General features: G+C 34.3%; 1 protein-coding gene across 1 annotated transcript in view; it reads left to right on the forward strand.

Annotated features, from left to right (window-relative positions):
- The window catches only part of ZFX (zinc finger protein X-linked), a 60,544-nt gene extending 41,980 nt beyond the window's left edge, over window positions 1–18,564 (forward strand). The window contains exons 4-8 of the mRNA XM_044670150.1: window positions 11,473–11,622; window positions 11,807–11,950; window positions 14,231–14,365; window positions 14,924–15,064; window positions 17,120–18,564. Coding sequence (XP_044526085.1) covers window positions 11,473–11,622; window positions 11,807–11,950; window positions 14,231–14,365; window positions 14,924–15,064; window positions 17,120–18,303 — 1,754 coding nt within the window. The 3' untranslated portion in view covers window positions 18,304–18,564. The remainder of the gene's footprint in view (window positions 1–11,472; window positions 11,623–11,806; window positions 11,951–14,230; window positions 14,366–14,923; window positions 15,065–17,119) is intronic.
- Window positions 18,565–20,294: the final 1,730 nt, after the last annotated feature.

Below are 20,294 nucleotides of genomic sequence, written 5' to 3' on the forward strand. Positions count from 1 at the left end.
AGCTAGAAAGGACCCAAGTTTGAATTGCACACCAGATACTGTACTAGCTGTGTGATTCTGAGCAAGTTGTATAACCTCTCTCACTGATCTATAAAATGAGTTGGGGGAGAGTTGATGATAAAAATGCCTACTTTACAGAGTTTTGGTAAAGGTCAAGTGCCATAACATAGGTAAAGAACTTTGCACACCTTAAAGGGCTATATAAATGTTAGCTAGATACATAGGGAACACTGCAATCAAATAAAACAATAATTTAAAAATGCACATAAAAATTGAAGTTTTATATGTTAAATGGAAGACACTTATTTAAAGAAATGCTGTTATGAATCTTTTTATTAAAAATAATATTGTATATGTTTTACGAAGCCAAGTTTTTATATATATTTAATTTACCTTTTTGAAAAAAAAAAAAGGAACACTATATTTAGAAATAAATGAAAGCACTGTTTATTAGTATGCTATTTCTGTCAAAGGATAGCTACTTACCCTTTTGGTGTTATCACAAAAAAGACTGGAATAGTTTCTAAAACATTATTGACAAAAGTGAATTAGGAAATTAAAAAGAATTAGGGTAATGAAAAAGGTTTGTGACCAATCTCATTTTGTTATCATTGCTATTAAAGAGGAAGAAATCCTGGGGATTATAGTAACAAAATACTTTTCTTTATAGGCTAGCTGGAAAATTGCATGTTAAGTCAAATCCCATTTATCCACTTTTTCAGAACTTCTCTATTCACTAAGATCAGTCTTTAATTCTCAGTTGCTTCTAACACTTCAGTCTTGTTTCTGTCAATTTTGGTGTTTAATTAGGTATGTACTCTTTATCTTTTGGAATGATGTAGTCAAGTGAATTATTTCATGGCCTAAGATAGATTTAGGAGAATTACTAGGCACCATCAAGGTAAGGGCTTCCCTAACTTCTGAATCTTTGGCTTTTAACAAATTTTCCTCATATTGCCTATTCAATATACAAAGAAATAAATTCTAGAGTTTACCATGAATAAGAAATAAAATAGACAGCTTTTTCATAAAAAAGACTTTTATTTGGTATATAGAATTTTTAGAGTCAGAAAATTGTTAAATGTTTATCAAAACACTTGGTAAGACCCTTAATTTTGTTTATGGTGAACCAAAGTTTTATTCCAGAAATAGTTTTTGAAAGAGATATCTACCTACCTGTCATTCGCGTTCAGTCTCCAGTTTGTTTCTTGCTTTGGATTTGATTGAAAACAGACATAAGAATCCTTATTTATGGAAATAAGTTGCTACAAATGAATTGAAAACTTTATGAGTGCACTTAGTAAGAATGGAATATGATTCTGGAAGGGTGTACTCCCCAAATTCTGTAACTTCATTGTTTGGAAATTACATGATAGTTTTTAGAGACGTAATTTAGTTTTTCTTTGGCATCTCTATAACTACCCACCTATTACTGTGGGCTACTACCTATTACACCAAAAACAATAACAGTGACAAACCACTTTCCCTAATCAAGCAAAAATAAATCAACGTAATTAGCTTAGCTAGAAAAATATGTCTTAGCACATCTGATAGCTTTTGTGCTTTTCATCTCAAAACTCCTACAATTGTCTTCATCTCCCCCTTTTGTTATCTTTGTCAATCTCAGAGGTGTGAGATGAATCCAGGCTTTTGCTTTAAAGAATATTGAATTGTGTGTTGGATTTTTCACAGGGAGAATGTAACCTTTCTAGACCAATCATTCTGCTCCTACAAGTGTGAGAATTTGTCTTTACAATACTTTCCTAGGGCAAATTGGTATTACAAATTATATAGAACTTTTTTTAACTTAATCATTTGCTTGAATTGAATTTTCTTTCCCATTCTTTTTTCTGTCCATGATTTTATAAAGCAAAATACTTATACATTTTGCAGGAGAAATTAATTAGGAATTGCAGAAAAGTTGTTTTCTTGTATGGGACAATTTATAAAGATCTAAGCAAAATTTTATTTCTTCAATGTCATTGATTGAAGTTTTCACTTGTATAAAGGGACCAGACCGTGTGTAAGAATCATTAATTTCTAGGACTTGGGGGGTGGGAGGGGGGAGCTCCAGCCTGTCATGTTCTGGGCCCTTGAGGGACCATCAGGAGGGTACTTCCAATCTTTAAAACTTCATGGGCTCCAAAAGAGAGGGATAAGAATGTTGAGACTGCTACTATAAATCTTTGAAAGTAAGCTAATTGAAAATAGTGAGTTCTATAATTTGAGGTGCTAGCAGCTAGTGGAAAATTGAGAATCTAGGGAAATTGGAAAAATTAAGATTTTAAATATAGCCATTTGTGATTATAAATTCAGATTTGATTTGGTTGAAGTTTGTCCTGAAACTGATGTGTAAAACTGAGATTTGTTCTCCTTTTAGGATATTTGTAAGAAGTCAGAACTGAATGAAAAATACACTCAAATATTTGGCATTACGATGATTATATGGATCAGGAAAACCTGAGTGCAAATGCTTACTAATTATTTGACCATGAGCAAGTTACTTTATCTTTGTTTGCCTCAGTTTCATTATCTATAAAGCAATAATAACAGTACTGACTTCCCAGTGTTGTTTTGAAGATGGAATGAGATAATAATTGTAAGTGCTTAGCACAGTGCCTGCCACATAATAAGTGCTATATAAATTTTATTATCAACATCCTTATTATCATCATTAATTGACCTCAAGAGGAAGTCTCTCTTAAAGCTTGATTAAAATAGACTTAAGTGCCATAGAAGCACAAATTTAGAACAAGAAGGGATTTCAAAGATCATTTAAGTCTAACTCCCTCACTTTTTTCAGATGAAGAAATGAGGCCTAGGAAGTGATTTCCTTATGGTTATATAGATAGTAAGGGTTATTAATGGGATTCAAAGCCAGGTCCTCTGATTCTAGTTAATGTATTTTCCACTACATAGGTATACTGCTTAGTAGTTGAAGTTTCTTTAAATTTAACTAGGTTTTTAAAAAAAATTGTATAACTCCCGGTAAATGTGTTTACTTCTTTAATGGGGGGGGGGTGAGGAAGTACCTTTAGAACTTAAGATTATATTGTTAATTTAGATTTTTAGGATAAGAAGAGATTTAAGCCACTCACTTTTTATTAAAATAATACTATTTTCTGATTGCAGGCTTAGGAAATTCTGTATAAATGAGATATCCAGGATATTGGACTTTATTAAATATTTTATGTAACCCAAGTCTCTTGATTATAATGATTTTGTTGGAAATCTTTCTAAGACATGGTAATTTGCCTCAAGATATACTTTATAATTTTTGTCTTTTTTTCAGACTTAAGATATTATTATGGACAGACATTATTTGTTAATATAGCAGTAGATGTAGACAGGAATCTAGTTATAGATGGCGTAAGACAAATGACATTTAGTATCCTTTGACTTCTCAGCACCATTAAAATATTGTTATTTTTATATTACTAATACAATAATGTCCCACCTTAATCTCCTACTTAGCTTCAAACCACAAATAATGCATTAATTTTGATGATGTGGTGCAAATTCTAAACACAGTTAGAAAAATATACTTTTTTTTATGTTTGTTTTTTTTTTTATTAAACCCTTAACTTCTGTGTATTGGCTCCTAGGTGGAAGAGTGGTAAGGGTGGGCAATGGGGATCAAGTGACTTGCCTGGGGTCACACAGCTGGGAAGTGTCTGAGGCTGGCTTTGAACCTAGGACCTCCCGTCACTAGGGCTGACTCTCAATCCACTGAGCTACCCAGCTGCCCCCGAAAAATATACTTCTTAAGAGAAGATACCAAGCAACAATTTCCTAATGACTATTCATAGGATCAAAAATATAGAGTGAAAAGGAACCTCATTGGGCACCATATCCTCATCCCTTATAGCTTATAGAAGAGGAAACTGATGCTTAAGGAAATTGTGACTTGCAGAAGGGCAATAATCATCAGGGGTAGTACTTGAACCCTGGTCTTCAGGCAAGAGACAACTCTCCCTTGTATCTTAATTTCTCCAAATATTTGTATTTTAAGAGAATTTAAACACAGAGTATTTAAAATACAGTTTAGATCAACTTTGCTCTGACATCCCTTCTATGATAATAACATTTGACAGTTGGGATAAAACCGTTGTTGAATCAAGGTAACATTGGCAGGAAGAAAAGTTAGAGAAAAATATTACCAGATACTCTCAGATCAAGCTTTTGATAGTTGTCTAGTGAGAGGTGCTGTGCTATCCTCAGGTAAGCCTCTGATTTGGAAATTTTCTTTCACTAAAGGCATAAAATATATTTTGTAAACAGGAAAAAATAGCTTTGTCTTCATAAATTGGCTTTGAAAATACTATGAAAATTATGTTTTTCATTAGAAAAAACTTATTTATAAAGCTACTTCTAAGTAAGAGTTTACACAGAGATAGCAGACAACTTAGGGCTTTTACTAGTTAGGTTTATTTGACAGTTCAAGTCTGAGTACTTTTAAGGTGGAACCCTGAAAGAACTACCAGGTGTGATTGCTGAGCCACCATTATATGATCTTTGGTTGCAGAGCTAAACTTGAGAGATGATAAAGATTGTCTTATTCTACTCCCATACCCACACCTGGTACACGAGTCTATAAATGATAAGCTGGTAAAAAAGAACTGATTTCCTAACAAAAATTTGAACATTATCATACTAGAAAAGGAATTGATCAAAAAGAGCTTTATGATTTCATCTAGTTCAGGTCATGCCAAACTGATCTGATTTCCTTTTATGACAGTTTATCAGACATTACATGAGTTAATTTACATAAGTTTCTGGAATGCATTTGACAGTCTCTCCTGATCTCTTTGTGGACAAATAGGCTTATTGTGCAATTAGAGGAATTCAAAATTGGTTACCCAGAGGGTAGTCATTTATAAATGAATATGTCGATGCTGACTTGGAAGGAGCTGTCTAGTGGAGTGTCACTGGGATATGAAACTTCCAATAGTTTCCTAATTGTTTTCCTAGTCTTTATTCATTCTTTTATGTAGCTGTCAATCTGATCATTTGTAAGGAAAAAATTGATCTCCATATTTTCTGTACTAAAGAAGCATCATACAGCCTCTAGGATCAAATATAAATTCCAATGTCTGACATTTCCATTTTTGCCAATTTGCAGGGTATAATGTGAAATCCCAGTTTGTTTGGATTTTTATTTCTTTTATTCGTGATTGGGAGTATTCTTTTATATGGTGGTTAATACTTTACAGTTCTTCTTTTGAAAACTGCATATATCCTTTAATGACTTAACTGTTGGGGAATGGCTTTTGGTGGGAGGGGGTGTTTGTTTCATGTAAAAGTTATCTTTTATAATTTACTCTTTCTCGTTTGGTTAAGAACATATCTACTAACCATAGCTGTGAAGGCAGATTGTCAGCTTTTTTCTAATTTTTTTTTGTTGTATAATTGTTAATATTAAGGTCATTCATCTGTTTAGAATATTTTATATAATATGGTTTAAGATGTTGACCTAAGCCTAATTTCCACCATACTACTTTCCAGTTTTCTTAGTTTTTATATTAATTGTTCTTTTCAAAGTAATTTCTGTTTTCCAATTTATCCAACATTGAGTTCCATTGTTTCTGATTCTCCCTTGTCTAGTGTGTTCTTTTGATCTATTTTTAAATCAATACCAAATGTTAACAACTTATTTTATAATATAGTTTGAGGCCTGGAAATGCTATTCTCCATTTTATTCCTACCTCTTCATTATTTCCTTTGACATTCTAGACCTTTTGTTTTTCCAAATGAATTTCTTAATTTTATTAAATTCTATAAAATATTCTTTTAGTAATTTGATAATATTAAAACTGTAAAAACTTTTGCAGTATTGTCACTTTTTTTTTTAAACCCTTAACTTCGGTGTATTGTCTGATAGGTGGAAGAGTGGTAAGGGTGGGTATTGTCACTTTTACTATTTTGGCATGACCTAGTCTCTGTTTTACTTTTAAAGCCCTTTTACACTATGGCTCCAGTCTTCCTTTCCAGTCTTATTATAAGTGCATATTACTTTCCTTTAAAAATTGAAGTTCTAGCCATATTGGCTTAATTGTTGTTTCCAGAATTTCCAGAAAATGCCTTTGCCCAGACTATCTCCAATTCCTGTAGAATCTTTAGCTTCCTTCTAAACCTAGCTCAGATGTCACCTCTTATGGGAAGCCCTATATTGATGTTTCCATTTGCTAAGAATGCCACTTCTTCCCCCTCCAATTACTTCCAACTGCTTTACATATTTTGTATTTACTTATTTGTATGTGTTTTCTGTCAGTGAAATGTAAACTCCATGAGGGCAGGGACTATTTCATTTTCGTCTTTATTATATACCTAGTATTATAAATATGGGTCATATAATGTTAATATATTAGAAAATACACTAAAATATATACTGCAAACATTCTGAGTCTATCATTACTTTCTCTCACCTTTACCCCTCATATCCAATATATTTGACCCAGTAATACCATAAAGGGAAAATCTGGTCACTGTTGCCAAAATAGACCAGCTTTTGTCCATAATATTCAACTCCTTATAGAATGGACTATATTTGATGTATTCAGCAGTTGTTTTTTTTTAAAGACACTTCAAGGGGCAGCTGGGTAGCTCAGTGGGTTGAGAGTCAGGCCTAGAGACAGGAGGTCCTAGGTTCAAATTTGGCTTGACATTTCCCAGCTGTGTGACCCTGGGCAAGTCACTTGACCTCCGTTGCCCACCCTTACCACTCTTCCACCTAGGAACCAATACGCAGAAGTTAAGGGTTTAAAAAAAAAATAAAGACAATTCAGTAGTACCTTGGTTTAGATGACTTTTTTCTACCATCTAACCATATAATCTTAGCTGTTTTACTTTTGATGTTATCCTTCAAAGAATGTACCTTTTCAGTTATCATTGGTCTAGAGATATGGGAACTCTTTGGTCTTTTCTGTGGGAATAACTTTAAAAACATAGACTAGGTACTATAATTTAGTTCTTTAGAGGTTTTGAAAATGTTGTAACCTTTTTTTAAAGCTCAATATTTGCTTCCCCTTGCCCCTTAACAAATATTTAATATATGGGGTGTTGTTCTTATTCAAACTCTTGTGAAATTAGGATTCATTTTCCTGGGCAGGAGTCCCCTTGTATTTATTTTGAACTTAATATGAATTGAACAATAAATAAAGACAATATGGAAGACCTTCCACAGCAGCAAGAATATAGATAATGATGTTGCTTTGTCAACCAGGAATAGTGTTCCTCAGTGAAGAATTCTTCGGCCAACCCTTTAATCTGATTAAGAGAAGGGGAAGGGAATATGCGTTTATATAGGGCCTTCTACATGCCAGACATAGTGCTAAGAGCTTGACAAATATTTCCTTTGATCTTCACAACTACATTATTATCATTGTTTTGTTGTTGAGGGAATTGAGGCAAATAAGGTAAAGTGACCTACCCATGGTCATATAGCTAGTAAGGATAAGAAGCCAGATTTGCATTCAGGTCTTTCTGACTCTTAAGCTCTCAGCACTCTTATTCACTGTGCCACCTAGATACAAAGATTAAAAATAAAACATTGGACTTTGTCCTGTGTAGCTTTCTCCTGATTACTCCTTGACAATGATTGTTGTAGGAAGTGACAGGAAATGGGTATGATGTTTTAATCCTTATGCAAGCATTCATTTGCTTCTGAGTATGACATTTTTGTCTAGCAGCCAGTAAGTTAATAAACTATTAAAAGAACTGAACTATATCAATTTTGATGTTCTAGCTCTAAACAAATCCAGAAGAGCTAGGGAAGTTGGAACAAAATGGAAGGACTTTGCAAGTTTTCATTGCTTAAGCGATTAAAGAAGTCAGTAGTGTTACTTTCACCATGTGCTCAAAGGCAAAAAGAGATACTTGGTTATCTTGCTAATTGATTTATTAATGACAAATGTAATAAGAAGATGACAATAATAATTATAGTTTGTACACCAATATCTGCCATTGGGGGCGGGGAGATAAAGAAGAGGGGAGAAAATTGTGTGAAAAACTTTGCAAGATTGTCCAAAGTAAGTTAAGTGACTTGCTCAGGGTCACACAGCCAGGAAGTGCCTGAGGTCAGATTTGAACCCAGGTTCTCCTGACTCCAGGCCTGGCTCACTATCTACTGAGCCATCTAGCTACCCTTAGCCTAAATAATTTTTTTCAAAATTATATTATAGTTGGATGGATCTGGATGTGGGGCAAGCACTAAATGTTCATTTTTAAAAATGAAATTGGATGCATCTTAACAGAAAGTAAATGACTAGTTACTGACATGGTGGTCATTTCATTATCAACTGGCAGTGTTCTGTTGGATCATCAATTGCTTAAAGAAGAGAGAAAAATGATTACAAAGGCATATCATGTAGTTTTAAAAATCTGACTATCCCTTTAAGCAATCTTCATTCCCAAAAATGGACTAAAATTAAGTCACGAACTATGATAATCTCTGTTTCTCAGAGAAACTCAGTTTGTGTAAAATAGTTGCCATAAGCAAGCCAGAAGAATTTAGAAACTACCTCAGCTAGCCAAATAACTTGATCTTACCAGAGATGCACATTGGCCATGGGCAACCCTGGTTTGAGGTACTAGGTCAATTACAAAGCAGAAAGAAGGGTACTGCTACTCTATGTGATATTGGACAAGTTATTTAATCTCCCTTGGTCTCAACTGGAAAATGTCCATCTCTAGATCTGTAATCCTGTAGGATTGGTGAATCAGTAGGATGATTGGAGATTTTAAGCAGTTTTATTTCACAGAACAATAGGAAGCAGCAGAGGGGGAAATGGACCTACAGAAAGCTTAGTGTAACATATAACTAACTAAGCAAGATCATCCCCAAAATAGTTATAAACCAAAAAATTAGATGTGGGACAAGAAGTAGGTTTGAAAAGGAACAGATACCAATACTAATATATAGGTTGGGTGACCCCACCACCACTATCACCACATTTGGACCCTTAATACCTCAGTAATGGGACTTAAAATAAAGTCACAACCCAGCCATATAACAAGAGGAAAAATCTATAAAGATCACGTCTTGGTCTTAAACAGCTAACTAAGGATGTATTAGGTAAAAGATTAGTTTTTATTGCTTTATAGGTTCGTAGCATCCCAGAGTTGAGGCCTAATAAGTCATCTAACCTCCACTGAACACTTTTGGTACCCACAAGCACACTTAGGAAATAGCACTTAAAACCAAACAGAACATAGTTTGAATTATTACAGAGTTAACCCTTATATGAATCTGAAATCTGCCTCTACAAGTTCCATTTACTGACTAGTTCTGGTGGTAAGTCAGCTGTCTTAGAAGCTTTTTCCTTTTGGTGCTTTCCCTACTCTGGGCCTTTGTTCACATTATTGCCTATTCCTGGAATATTTCTTCACTGTATGTCTCTTCCTAACTTTCAGTTGATGACTCTTCTATTCCATTCCAAAATACATTGTGAAACCCTTGTCCACACCATTCCCTTTTCCTGAAATAACCTTTTCTTCTTTATACATCTCTGCCTAGCTTCCAATTTATTGTTCTTCCATACCACCTCTCAAAATAGTTGTTAAACTAGTTGATATAAATTATTCAATCACCATTCTTATATAGGTAGTTGATATTCACATTTGCCTGTGTTGTTTGTGGAGTTCCAGGATTACTCTCAGTCAGCATGTAATTTTGACCATAGCAATGTAATTGGGCATGTTGTATGTGTGTGCACGTGTGTGTGCATGTATACCAGAAAATATTGGTATTAATCAAAAACCATTGAACTCTAGTGGGAAATTCAGCCTTAAAGGCTCTCAGAGGCATAAGACAGGAGACATATTCACTTAGAGGTATTCACTTATGTTTTTGTTGAAGCCAATGAGGAGAATCTCTACTCATACTGAAATCTTTTAGGTACTTTGGTTAACAGATGACATTATGCTGATTAGTCAAGCCCCAGAACTCTGTAGGTCTTTTCTCTTCACTAAGAAAAGATTAGCCCATTAGTCATTCATAAAGAATTAGTATTCCTCCGATTATATGTAAAGTTGGATAAGTGTCCTTTGAATTAGTCTTATCAGTATATTTATATTAGACAGGAACGAAAGATGGAGAATAAGCTGAGTCAACTTAGATAGAATAGGTTGAATTGCATTTGGGAATTTGCCTGGTGCTTCCAGTGATTTTAAGCTGCTACTCAGCACAGAAGCTTACATTTTTTTGGTACCTACATTCTCTTAGTACTGCTGTATAGCTACAAATCATGAAACATTATGCTCTCCAAGGAATCAAAATTGTAGTGATCCAAAGGGCAGTGGAGAAGTGCATGGTAGGTACAAATAGGCTACATCTTTTCACCAACAGAAACTTGCATGCAAGAAAGCATATAGAAAATATTCATGACACATGTTACTGGAAAATAGATGGCACAGTATAGTGGTAAGAGCAAGCAAATTGCTTTCAGTGATTAAACTTGATATCTACCAAATATTAAAAGACCTCTGTGGAGATAAATATGGTCATGGATAAGAATCTCACAGGATACAAGGGTAGGGATGAATTTGTACTGATGGAAAAAGTAATCCTTGTTTTGGGGAGATCTCAGATCAGTTGAAGTGAGTAAATACATTAAATTAAGATGTTGTATTTGGCTTTTTTTTTTGTAACTATTCCTCCAAGACAATTAATTTTTAAACAATTTAACTGATTTTTCCTCAGACTGTAACTATAACTATTTGTGATGTATTTGCATAAATGGTTCCAAAGACTCATTGATTTCACTGGTGTGGGTACTTCTTCCAACAATAGAGATCATATATCCTTCATACTTGAATAACAGCACATGCTCCTTATGAATTCCTGTAACCAGAAAGACAAATTATCACCTGGTGGGCAGCCTTCTGGTGAACTAGATTTATGAATTGTGCTACAGTGGTCTTCAGAGTTTAAACTCCCAATGTTTCATTCATACTGAAGTCTTTTCATCTTACTCTCTTTTGAGATTGATGGTCACTTTATATCATGGTGTGATGCATAAGGATATTTTTCTCTCAAGTTTTATTTAGATGTTATACATCAAGGATATTAATAAATTAAATGTCCTTTTGACATGTTTTTTATCAGGATTCTTTAAGAGTTTTGATACATTAGGTGGTGATACTTCCTAAGTTGCATTTTATTTAGCTATTTAATATTTTAAACTAACTTTTCACAAAAGTCTTATTTGGGACCTGTAAAGTCAGCTGAGTCTGTGTTGTTCTTGACTTTATTACATTCTACAAATATGGACAGGTTGTGATAGTTTTAGCATAAAGTATTACAAAAGTACTTTTTATGTTACATTTATTATTATTGGCGTGCGTGTGTAGTTCTGATATTTTTTCCATTTTTATTTTCCAGAAAGCCACATGTTTTCAATTTGTGGTTCTGTTATTACCAGCCTCATTGAAACCTAGTTTTACTTGCCCTGTTTTACAATTTTACTTTTGTAGTGGATGATGCTGGGAAGATAGAACATGATGGCTCCTCTGAAATCACCATGGACGCTGAATCTGAAATTGACCCTTGTAAAGTAGATGGCACTTGCCCTGAAGTCATCAAAGTTTATATTTTTAAGGCTGATCCTGGAGAAGATGATTTAGGTAAGATGAAGTGGTTTATCTTATAAAGTACCCAACTTCTTAAATCTTGTCCCTTTTTAAATATTAACTTTTTACGAAAGTGTTTTAGTGGAAGGGCAGTGCTTTGAACAAAACAGTACTGAACACTATAATTAGATCTGAAGTTTGGAAATAAAATGTTTGTTCTCTCATCTAATACTATTAGGTGGTACAGTGGATATTGTGGAAAGTGAACCTGAGAATGATCATGGAGTTGGACTACTTGATCAGAGTAGCAGTATTCGTGTTCCAAGGGAAAAGATGGTTTACATGACTGTAAATGACTCTCAGCAAGAAGATGAAGATTTAAGTAAGTAGGTGGCCTTTTTGTGGGAGAAAATTTTATATAATTTTTAGGATTTTTCCTATTCAGTTGATATTTAACAGTAATGGCAACACTATAGAAAAAAATTCTGTCTTCAAAAGCTAGAAAACAAAGATGCCCTATGAAGCTTTTCTTTATGTACCTAACATTTTATGGGAAGTAGTGGACCTATAAAAAGGCCAGGTGATGATTGTAATTTGAGCTTCATTTTCATCAAATCATTATTGATTTAATAATTGTATTTAAAAGAAAAAATGTCACAGACTTTTTTGTTTTGTTTTAACCCATACCTTCTTTCCTAATATCAATTCTAAGAATGAATAGTGATAAGAGCTAGGCAATCAGAGTTAAGGGACTTGCTCAGAGTCACAATGATAAGTCTGAGATCAGATTTGAACCCTGCTCCTCCTGACTCCAGGCCTGGTGCTCTACTGTAGTCTGTAGTTGCCCCATAGACTATTAGAGGAGGATAGAGATATTCATTATGGGCTAACACACTCATCTTTTTTTTTTTCCCCAAATAATTTATTTTTTTTCCTACAAGTAAAACAGTTTTCACATTCATTCAAAAAAATTTTGAGTTGTGAATTCTCTCCTCCCCTCCCATTGAGAATTTGGCATAGGTTATACATATCCATTTATGCAAAATATATTTCCATATAAGAAAACACTGACCAAAAGAAACCCAAGAAAAAAAGTTTTTTAAAAAAGTATGCTTCCATCTGAAGCCAGGCTCCATTCTTTCTTTCTCTGGAGAGAGTATTTGGATGAAACATTCCAAAGTAATACTATAATTAGATATGAAGATTGAAAATAAAGTTGTTCTCTAATCACTTATGGATAGCCATTTTCATTATGAGTCCTTCGGAATTGTCTTAGATCATTGGTTTGCTGAGTTCATTCCCAGTTGATCATCATACAGATATTGCTATCACTGTGTACAATGATCTTTTGCTTCTCCTTACTTCACTTTGTATTAGTTGTTAACCTTTCCAGGATTTTCTGAAAGCATCTTAATTATTATTTCTTAATAGCACAATTCCATTTATCACAATCAGCGCAAGTTGTTCAGCCTTTCCCTAACTGATGAACAAACATCCCTTCAGTTTCCAGTTTCTTGCCACCATGAATATTTTTGTACATATAAGTCCCTTTCCATTTTTTCCTTTTTTGATCTCTTTGCAATAAAAACCTAGTACACTCATACATTAGTATGAATTTAGTATTAATACTAAAAAGGGGATTTCAATGATCATCCAGTTCCAACTCCTTGATTTTATAATTGAGAAAATGAGATCTAGAGAAGTAAGGTGGCTTCCCTTCAGGCATAGAACAATTTGTTTGAGGTGATTGAGGACTATAACCTGTGCCTTTTCATTCCACTATGGCCAAAGGACGCTAAAAGACTGTTTACCCTTTGATCCAGCCATATACCACTGTTGGGTTTATACCCCAAAGAGATCATAGGGAAAAAGACTTGTACAAAAATATTTATAGCTGTACTCTTTGTGGTGGCAAAGAATTGGAAAATGAGGGGAGGGGATGCCCTTTGATTGAGGCATGGCTGGACAAATTGTGGTATCGGTTGGTGATGGAATACTATTGTGCTCAAAGGAATAATAAACTGGAAGAATTCCATGGGAACTGGAATGACTTCCAGGAATTGACGCAGAGCGAAAGGAGGAGAACCAGAAGAACCATATACATAGAGATGGATACACTGTAGTACAATCAAATATAATGGACTTCCCCACTAGGCAATGTAATAATCCAGGATAATTCTGAGGGACTTGTGAGAAAGAATAATATTCACATCCAGAGAAGGAACTGTGGGAGTAGAAACAGAACAACTGCTTGATCACATGGTTTGATGGGTATATGACTGGGGACATAGACTCTTTTAAACGATCACCCTTGTGCAAATTATCAATAATAAAATCAGTAGGTCTTGATCAATGATACATGTAAAACCCAGTGGAATTGTGCATCGGCTATGGGAGGGGGTTTGGGGGAAGGGAAGGAAAGAACATGAATCTTGTAACCATGGAAAAATATTCCAAATTAATTAGTTAAATAAAATTTTCCAAAAGGAAAGGCCTAAACAAACAAACAAATAAATAAATGCAATTAATTGCAAAGTAAAAAAAATAAAAGATTTTAATTCCAGGGCTTATTACTTTCTCATATTTTGCCTCTCTTCCTTATAGATTTCTGGAACTCTGTTTATGGAAAATGAAATTAATACTTATTGTCTTTCTTTTCTAGATGTTGCAGAAATTGCTGATGAAGTTTATATGGAAGTAATTGTTGGTGAGGAAGATGCAGCAGTGGCACATGAACAACAAATTGATGACACTGAAATAAAAACTTTCATGCCAATAGCTTGGGCAGCAGCCTATGGTAAGTCACTTAAAAACTCTTCAAGGCCTGGGAACAACAAAAAGCTGGTGCTTTTTCTATAAAAATCTGTGCACATTCAAAGAATCCTCTTTGTGGTATAAGTCCCAGATAGATAATACCAGTACCTGTAAAGGTTATTTAATTTCAGCAAGGATAGAGGAAGATTATAAAGTCTACTTTTTGTCTCTATTTTTAACAGGAATTTCCTTCATGTCTATATTACGTAGAAGGAAGTACTTCAAGAAGTACACAGACTTCCAAGCTGAAAATTTCCATCTTGATAATATCTGCCCCGTGGCTTTACAATTTTGGGAGACAACAAGGGATTCCATGGGGCAAAATGCTGTAATGTGTTTTTTTTAACTGACAACTAGGAGTTTCCTAGACCCTCATCACCAAAAAAGATACATATTCTAAAACTCTTTACTTAGGATGGGGAAATTCATTCTTGAGGATTATGGCTATTTTTTCAATGTTGTTATTAATAAAGATTCCACAATACAAATAATCTTCAAAGTGATAATACTATATAATTTTGTTTTTAATGCGCATTGTTAGGTAATAATACTGATGGAATTGAAAACCGGAATGGCACTGCAAGTGCCCTCTTGCACATAGATGAGTCTGCTGGACTTGGCAGACTGGCAAAACAAAAACCAAAGAAGAGGAGAAGACCTGATTCTAGGCAGTACCAAACAGGTGAGGATATAGTAATATTGCCAGTATATTGTTCAGTTTCTGAGGATTTGACAGTCATTCCTTGGGCAGAAGGAAGAATGTACCTTTGGGTTGTATTGTGATCATTTTTAAGTTGGTGACAAAACTTGGATTTGTATGCCAAATTTGAAAATGTGAGATAATTTCAAGATGTGGAATGAAAAGAGCATTATTAACTTGATTCTAATTCAGATGAAATATTTTTCTCTAACCTACTGTGATACCACTATCCCCCTTTTTCCCCCCCAAATTTGTTTTTCCCTTCTACTTCTTGGGTGCATTGGTTTTGTTTGTACAAAACCTTTTTAATTAAAAAAAAAGTTAAAACCCTTACCTTCCATTTTAGAGTCAGTACTCTGTATTGGTTCAAACACAGAAGAGTGGTAAGAACTAGGCAATGAGGGTCAAGTGACTTGCCCAGGGCCACACAGCTAGGAAGTATGTCTGAGGCTAGATTTGAACCTAGAAGCTCCTATCTCTAGGCCCGGCTCTCACTCCAATTTTTATGTAATCAGAATTGTCCATTTTGTTTTTTGTAATATTCTTTATATCTTATTTGGTCATAAATTCTTCTCTTATCCATAAGTCTGACAAACTTTTCCATGTACCCCTAATTTGTTAATGGTGTCACCTTTTATTTCTAGATCAAGTATCATTTTGACTTTATCTTGTTATATCGTGTAAAATGTTGGTCTGTGCCTAATTTCCTCTTTTTTTTCCTCTTTTTCCAGCAATTGTCAAATAGTGAGTTCTCTATTTCCCCCAAAGCTTGGATTTTTGAGTTTAACAAACACTTAAGTTGTTATGGACATTAACTGTTGTGTTTTGATGATTGTTGCTTTAGATCAGTGGTCCCCAAACTTTTTTGGCCTACCGCCCCCTTTCCAGAAAAAATATTACTTAGCACGCCCCCTGTCACATATTATCACTGCCCCCAAATGCGCCTATGGCCATCACTGCTCCCCTGGATCACTGCAGCATCCACCAGGGGGCGGTGGTGCCCACTTAGGGAATCACTGCTTTAGAGTATAGTTTGAAATCTGGCACAGTCGGACCTCCTTCCATCATTTTTTTTCTTTTTTCTTTTTTTTTTTTTTTTAATTGATTCTTGTCATGTTCTTGGCCTTTTGTTCTTTCAGATGAATTTTGATATTATTTTTTGTAGTTCTGTGAAATAGTTTTTGGATAGTTTAATTGAAATGGTACTGAATAGGTTAATTAATTTAAAGTAGAACTGTCATTTTTATTTTAAAATTATTGATGTCTTGATTTTTTTTCATCATGTTTATTTCTGAATATATCCCTCCCTGGTCACCTGTCTAAGCAGGTCATCCCATGTAACAAAGTTTTCTTTTTTTAAAAATGAGATGAAAAACAGTATTGAAAAACCAAGCCACACAGCAACCACATCTAATAATTGTATACAAATATGCCATACCTGGAACCCCACAGTTCTACAAAGAAGGGTGGGAAGTGTATTTCCTCAGCCCTTATCCTGGACCAAGTTCTTAACATTGCCTGTTCAAAAGAAGAATCAAGAAGTCTTGCTTTGACAGTCTTAAGTGTGATAGTGACATTAGTGTGTCATTTCTTTATAGGAATACTTTTGAGGTCTTTTAATTCTTGATTTTTTAAGAAGTTTCTGTTTTAGCTATATGTTAAATCCAGTTTAAATGACAATTTTGGGAGAATCAAATGTGGAAAAGTAATATGTTATTTTTTTCTTTTATGATTTAAACTGATACTGAAGATCTCAATATTGAGATAGCTTCATTTGCTATTTTGACCTGATGGAATTTACCAATAGGAAGTTGTAGAGCAATATTGGGTGAAGTGATACTCTATAATACCCATTGGGGAAAAAAAAAAAGCTTTGTCAGTGGGCACAACTTATCTGATGATGCCTGAATGTTGAAGAATTGTTAAAAGTACCTTAAAATGTAATTTATACTTGTCTAATAATCTTTAGAACTTATAATTTAAATGTTCTTAAATAAATCTTTGTTTTAATGTTTATAATCTTTTTCTTCCTCTTAGCAATAATTATTGGCCCTGATGGTCATCCATTGACTGTCTATCCTTGCATGATTTGTGGGAAGAAGTTTAAATCTAGAGGATTCTTGAAGAGGCATATGAAAAACCATCCAGAGCACCTTACCAAGAAAAAATATCGATGCACAGACTGTGATTACACTACTAATAAAAAAATTAGTTTACACAACCACCTGGAGAGCCACAAGCTGACCAACAAAACCGAAAAGGCAATTGAATGCGATGAATGTGGGAAACATTTCTCTCATGCTGGAGCTTTGTTTACTCACAAAATGGTGCATAAGGAAAAAGGAGCCAACAAAATGCACAAATGTAAATTCTGTGATTATGAGACAGCCGAACAAGGGTTATTGAACCGCCATCTTCTGGCTGTCCACAGCAAAAACTTTCCTCATATTTGTGTGGAATGTGGCAAAGGTTTCCGTCATCCATCAGAGCTCAAGAAACACATGCGAATCCATACTGGTGAGAAGCCATACCAATGCCAGTACTGCGAATATAGGTCTGCTGACTCTTCTAACTTGAAAACTCATGTAAAGACTAAACACAGTAAAGAGATGCCATTCAAGTGTGAGATTTGTCTTCTGACTTTCTCAGATACCAAAGAGGTGCAGCAGCATGCCCTTATCCACCAAGAAAGCAAAACACACCAGTGTTTGCATTGTGACCACAAGAGCTCGAACTCAAGTGATTTGAAACGACACATAATTTCAGTTCACACAAAGGACTACCCCCACAAGTGTGACATGTGTGATAAAGGCTTTCATCGGCCCTCAGAACTCAAGAAACATGTGGCTGCCCACAAGGGTAAAAAAATGCACCAGTGTAGACATTGTGACTTTAAGATCGCAGATCCATTTGTTCTAAGTCGCCACATTCTCTCTGTTCACACAAAGGATCTTCCGTTTAGGTGTAAGAGATGTAGGAAGGGGTTCAGGCAGCAAAATGAGCTCAAAAAACATATGAAGACACACAGCGGCAGGAAAGTTTACCAGTGTGAGTACTGTGAGTATAGCACTACAGACGCCTCGGGCTTTAAGCGGCATGTTATTTCCATTCATACAAAAGACTATCCGCATCGTTGTGAGTACTGCAAGAAAGGGTTTCGGAGACCCTCAGAAAAGAACCAGCACATCATGCGACATCATAAAGATGTTGGACTGCCATAAAAATTATTTCACTGACTTATGTGGAGTGGAATTGTAAAGAATATTGGCCTTGAGACAGTCAATTCATTTTAAAGCCAATCAGTTGTGATTACAAAAAAATACTGTGCATTGATTTATGCTGTATACAAATAGGATTATTGCTTCTAGTTGACTTTTTTTTTTTTTTTTTACATTTTGTTCAATAGCGTGTTCTGGATTCTATTCAGTTTGTTTAATAAATGAGGAAAGATGGCAACAATAAAGTTGCATTTAATAAAGTAATCCCTGCCTCTATACTGAATCTTTCAATCCTAGTAGTTTTTATATTTATTTAAATATTTACCTTGCTTACCTTATTGGTACTCACCTAATACCATTTAACTAAAGGTAATTTAAGATTGGTAACTCACAAAGTGTTCATGTTGACTCATTCGTGTCACAAATTTTAAAGGTAATTTGCATTTTCTCATGATGAAATTGTCATAGACACATCTAATATATATATATATACATATATAAATATATATGGGAGATTTTATTGTCAGATCTAGCTGTCATAATACGGAACTCATTTAATTGTCTTGTTTAATATCTTAAGATCACGTGACAACAGAACTTTACACTTAAGCTTTTAAGTCTGTAACATTACTGAATGAAAAAGCTGTGGTTGTTTTTAATTTTCATTTTTAGCAGGAAAAATTATTTGGGGCTTCTTTGGAGTACTTACATCTTTTGTCAGCACAAAAAAAACTTTTAAAAAGACATACTGAAGAGTTTTGCTCACTACTATTATGTCTGCTATTCTGTCTGTGCTTTTTGTCTTGGAATGGTTGTGTACTACAAATGAAACAGTACTGACAACGAATTTTGGAATTTGAGAGAGATCATTCCTATGACTCATAGAATAGTTTGCAACTTTGTACGTAAGTGTACCCCAAACTTTTTATGTATGCATATATCTGTGTGTATTATTTATTTTACACATTTATACACACATCCTAAGACAATGGCTGAGTTAAAAATGTCAAACTAAAAAGTACTTACTTTACAATAATTCATGAAAAATCCAGGGATGTACATGATAGACCTTTTTGTAAAACATGCTATTTAGAGAAGAGACCTCAGGTAAAGAAGTAGAAAGAAAATACGTTTAGTAGTATTTTTAAAAGAATAAAGGTATTTTCATTAAAATATCTTTACATATCTAAATAGAATGTTTTTCATGATATTTCAGCTTCATATTATTCCAGAAAGGTAATTATTATCCATACACAACTAAATTCAGTTCTGTGATATAAACAGCTTGAGAGAACACTATGTATTTATCTCACCAAGCTAAGAGTATGAAGAAGGAACTACAAATCTCTATAATAGATAATGGGTACTGATTACTATGTAAATGTAGCAAGTTCAAGTTTTATTATACCCAAAACAACCACAGTGGATGAAAATGTAAATGGTTCAACACCTTAGTCAGCACTGATTCGAAGATACAACTTTATTAAGTAACTGAAAGAAGATCTAAGGCTTTGTGTTGATTACTAAGTCTTTCATTGTTTTGTCTTTCATTGCAATTGAATTTTTTAAAGAAACCAGGCTAAGTCAATCTAAGCAAGGAGATACAACAGATAGTAGATTTCAGACATTCTTAACCTAAATTTGCTTGATATTGATACAGATTTTGAGGGGAGGGAAGGAAATACAGGAATGGCAACTGCTACTTTATTCAGTTCCCTTCTGTTACTGACAGAATCATCTTCCTCTTCCCACTCCCTTACCTGCTACACATTAAGTCTGATACCAGTGCTGCCTGTTACTGTCATGCTGCTCTATACTACCTTTGCTGTCTGATTTTCATCTTTCATGATCTTTCCTTTTAGTCCTAGTATTTGGATTCATTCAAAATTGCATAGAATACTACATTTTTTAAAGTATTTGACAAATCCCCAGTGTGTAGATGATTTAGTTGTAAGTTAAGTGCTTCAGGCTGCTATGAAGTTGGACTGATGGTG

This window comes from Gracilinanus agilis, chromosome 3 (assembly GCF_016433145.1).
Source record: "Gracilinanus agilis isolate LMUSP501 chromosome 3, AgileGrace, whole genome shotgun sequence".
Taxonomy (NCBI): Eukaryota; Metazoa; Chordata; class Mammalia; order Didelphimorphia; family Didelphidae; genus Gracilinanus; species Gracilinanus agilis.